At 48.9% G+C, this 3935-nt stretch overlaps 1 protein-coding gene across 1 annotated transcript; it reads right to left on the reverse strand.

Moving 5' to 3' along the window:
• Positions 1-1040: 1040 nt before the first annotated feature.
• Positions 1041-3220, reverse strand: FIESC28_11782 (uncharacterized protein; the record flags this gene model as incomplete). Its single annotated transcript, XM_031165891.1, has 2 exons — positions 1041-1992; positions 2544-3220. The coding sequence occupies 2 exons, from the start codon at positions 3218-3220 to the stop codon at positions 1041-1043; spliced, it is 1629 nt and encodes a 542-aa protein (XP_031010050.1).
• Between the last annotated feature and the right edge of the window lie 715 nt (positions 3221-3935).

Here is a 3935-nt window from a genome sequence, read left to right on the forward strand (position 1 = left end):
CCCGTAAATAAACAACGACCATCCGCATCGGGAGGAGGGTTCGTACGACGATCTGAGCCCTTACACCACCCTTGTCACACAGACTGATACACTTCCACAAGTGATGAACCGAGGTGGAAGTGGAAAGGGGACTGGCTGCTGTATTCTCCGATACACGAGTTGTGTTTGCCACTTTATCTGACGATGCAACATCAGCCCCGACAAACAAACCAAACGGGGAGTCCGGGGCCGTGGCAAAGATCACTCCACCCTTGTACTTAGATAATGAGGCCTCGAGGGTACACCATCTAGGTGGAAGATGTAACGAGAGACTTGGGTTGAACGCCAGTGCCAGCCCTCCTCATTTCCTGTGGAAGCACAGAGTGCAGTGGCCAAGAGCAACAGAGAACTTGAAGAGTCAAGCACGGTTTGTTCAAGTCAATCACATGCTGTTCATCATAGTACACGTTGCCTCAAGCGGATCCAATTCATTCAATATTCATTTCAAAGGCTACCTAAAACCCGGGGTATACAACTATGCACAATCATTCAGGCTTCCGCATGTCTCTCGTGGAACTCATCCAAAATAGAAGGCAGCGCAGTGTCTGATCCAGGTCCGCCACCCACTCATATTTCTATATCTTCAGGGGTATCCGTTCTATCAAGACCAATGTCTGGGTATGTTGCTGGAAAATAGAGCGCCATATCGGAATGAGCTCGCGTTTCCTATAGCTGCCTTCCTTCAACAGACGAAACAAACGCGTGGCTATAATGCTATGCTGATGCTTTTAAACAAATGTTTACAACTCCAACAACAAAAAAAGACAAAACAGGTAGAGACATGTTCGAGACTGTCCACCTCCCATAACAGTTTGTGAAAGAAAAAATTCGACGCTTCGACAGATTAGGAAGAAATAAGTCGTAGTGGGCTTACCCTGATAAGGCAAAAAGAATCGTATAATGGAAGTGAATCGTAAAGGAAAGATGTACAACAGTGAATGCTATGCATCGTTGATGCAAGCATAAGATATTGTTGAGCAGAGTCCCAGTCCTAGTCGCTTTCACTTGGTGGAGTTAAAAAAAGTCTGTGCTCTCTCTTCGGGCCATACTGGCGTAGGAATAGGTGCGTATTTGACGCCATCCTGGGCTTCCAGCTCCTTTCTTAGGACTTCGATAGCCAGCTCCCATCGACGTACAAGCTTGGCCTTTCGTGCTGAAAAGGTGCTGCCCAACATTTCTTCTTCGTGCGCAGCCTGTGCCGCCAACTCGTCGAACTCCTCACGGTTCCGATCGAGGAAATCTTCGTACTCGGTCTCTTGTCGATTGATGAGCTCCTCCATACGTTTGGCTTGGCGGTCTCTCATCACGTTAATCTTAGCCTGATGTGACCTTTCCAAGCCATCGCGAATGTTGTACTGCTGACCCAATTCACGAAGATCACGTTCTGTAACCACACGATGAGGCTGGGTACCTGTTGAATCCGGACTTGAGCTTCCGCTGTTGCGCCCTAGCCCATCGCAGTAAGCTTCCATATGCTTCAGTCGAATGTTAACACTTCTCGCGCTTGCTTCCAGAGTGTTTCGAAGGTCCATTTCAGCAGCGACCTGTCGATCTTCCAGCTGACTGACAGATTTGACATGCTTTTCCTTCATCTTTTCCTCCTCGTCGATGTGTCGTTCCAAGGTCGCCTTCCTCTTCTCGATAAATCTGGATCGCATGTGCTCTCGACCTTGTTTAAAAAATTCAAGGAACCGAACCATTTCTTGCTGCTGTATCTTGGCCATCTCAGAGAAGTTCTCCTTGTTACGAGTTCGCTCCTCAGCTTCAAGTCGCTCGGCTGAGGCTGCCGCTGCTGCGGCTTCTTGGACAGCTTTCTCCTCCGTGTATTCAGCCAGCTGAGCCCGCTCATCCCTTCTCCTTCGTTCCATCTCTTCCTGTTGGCCACAATTGTTTGGGCATCCGGTAGTGGTATCCCACACGCCACCGCAAGCATAGCAGAATTGAGCTTTGCATCTGCAGGTCATGTGTAAACTTTCTGTTTCTCGTGGAACAAGGTTTCGACACTTGTAGCACCGCTTCCAACCGGGCTTGTCCCCAGTCTTGATAACCTGATCAAGTTCCCAATCCTCTGGACAATTCTTCCCTGTCGGATGAGCGTTATGTTTGCACATGAGGCAAACTCTCGTGTTGCATTTGCGGCATGTAACATCCGACGGATGTTTAGGGTCCAATTTCTGGCGCGGTGGTATGAACTCGCCACAGGAAGGATTCGAACAGAATACCCTCACCTGCCAAGGTGTACTGTACTGGATTATAGCCTTCAGGAACTCCTGCTGGGCGTCACGGCTGAGCAAATCTCTTATTACCGAGCCCGGCAGGGGCTGGGCACAGCACCTTGGGGGCATGGAGGATTCATCAGACATGGCTGTATGAATGAGTGACCGCAGGCAATTATCACAATAAGTGTGGCCGCATGAAATGCTGTGTAATGATCTTGAGCTTTTGAAATCGGCACGGCAGCTCACACAGGTCCTATGACAATAGTCAGCACGCTCTGATCTTACAAGATAGAAACTGTCGAAAGTTGGGCCTCAACGCACAAGACGGCCTGAATTGGTTGGGGAGACTTTTTCTTCCATCGTAATTTGTTTAGTCCTGATTTGACACTGAACAGACTACGTTTCGTCTTGCCACTAAAGATACTGGGAGGTGAGTTGGCGGGCACAAACGATTGTCTCGTGGTCTTTGGATGGTTATGGTGAGGATCAATAACAGATAAGTATCGATCGTATTGGGCAAAGCTTAAATCCTTGGATTGGCGACCACTCGAAGGTGCTGGGTCAGGTGTAGGTGGTCCAAATAATGACGAGTGTGAGGTTAAGGCGGTGCTTGTTGAACCACCGGAAAGCATGGAAAATGTTCGTGCGTTGTAGACTGTGGAAGCTGACTCGACGCTGGATGTGATACGGTTATCAGCAACGGGTGCACTCGAGATACCGAGGGCATTGGCTTTGGACACAAGGTCGTCCTCTATCTGGTTTTCTGTTCTACCATCCGGTAATTGTAAAACACTGACGAAGTAATCGAAGTCGTTTAGCTCGGGAGCTATGGCACTTGTGTTAGTGCCGACGCCGTTGTTAACGCCAGGGCTAACGCTTGTGGTGGTTGAAGGCGTCGTTTTGGTGGAGTAAGCCATATCGACAGCGATGATCGGGCTATGGCGAAAGGTTGTCGCGATCATGGCTTGGGAAAGTCGACTCGTTAGCCAGGGGTGGGTGAGAACGTGGCGGTGAAAGTTCGAGTCGGGTCGAAAGATGCTATGACTTCAGCGCATCATCAAGAGGAAAGACGAGATAATTAGGAGAATGGTTGTTATTGCAAGTCAAGAATCGAGAGACGAGAAAGAGGTTGTCGTGTGGTTGACCTGGTTTAATTGCGTGGGGTGATGAGCTGAATTGGATGGTAGCCGGTTGAATCTTTGGGTACCTAGGTAATAGTGTAGGTTATTGGTTGGGCGGTTCCGTGTCTTTGACGTTGGATCGATGATGGAGCAGAACAAATCGAACCAGACCAGACCGGACCAGGACAGAACAGGGCGAATTCAGCTGGCGATTGACAGTTGGCAATGGCCGACACCTCTTTTGCCTCGTTGTACAGTATTTGTGTCAGGCCTTGGTATTTCAAGTGTTGCTCTCGCGTTCGTTCCAATACCAGTCGCGAGGCGAAGGGTTTCCGGCTGGAACGTTGGAGGTTAGTTTAGTGCGGGATGAAGAATGACGATGGGTTGAGGTAAGATAAGGTAGTTATTGTAAGTTGAATGATTTGAAGACTGCGCCACTAACAGCGAGATGATGTGGGAATAGTGAGTTGGTGTGAAGAGGAAGAGAGACGATGGTATGGGTATAAGACGAGGAGTGAAATAGCCGGGTGCCGTACCAAGAAGAAGAAAAGGAAAA

The sequence above is a fragment of the Fusarium coffeatum genome (assembly GCF_003316985.1).
Source record: "Fusarium coffeatum strain FIESC_28 chromosome Unknown BRIP53273_contig_511, whole genome shotgun sequence".
Lineage (NCBI taxonomy): Eukaryota > Fungi > Ascomycota > Sordariomycetes > Hypocreales > Nectriaceae > Fusarium > Fusarium coffeatum.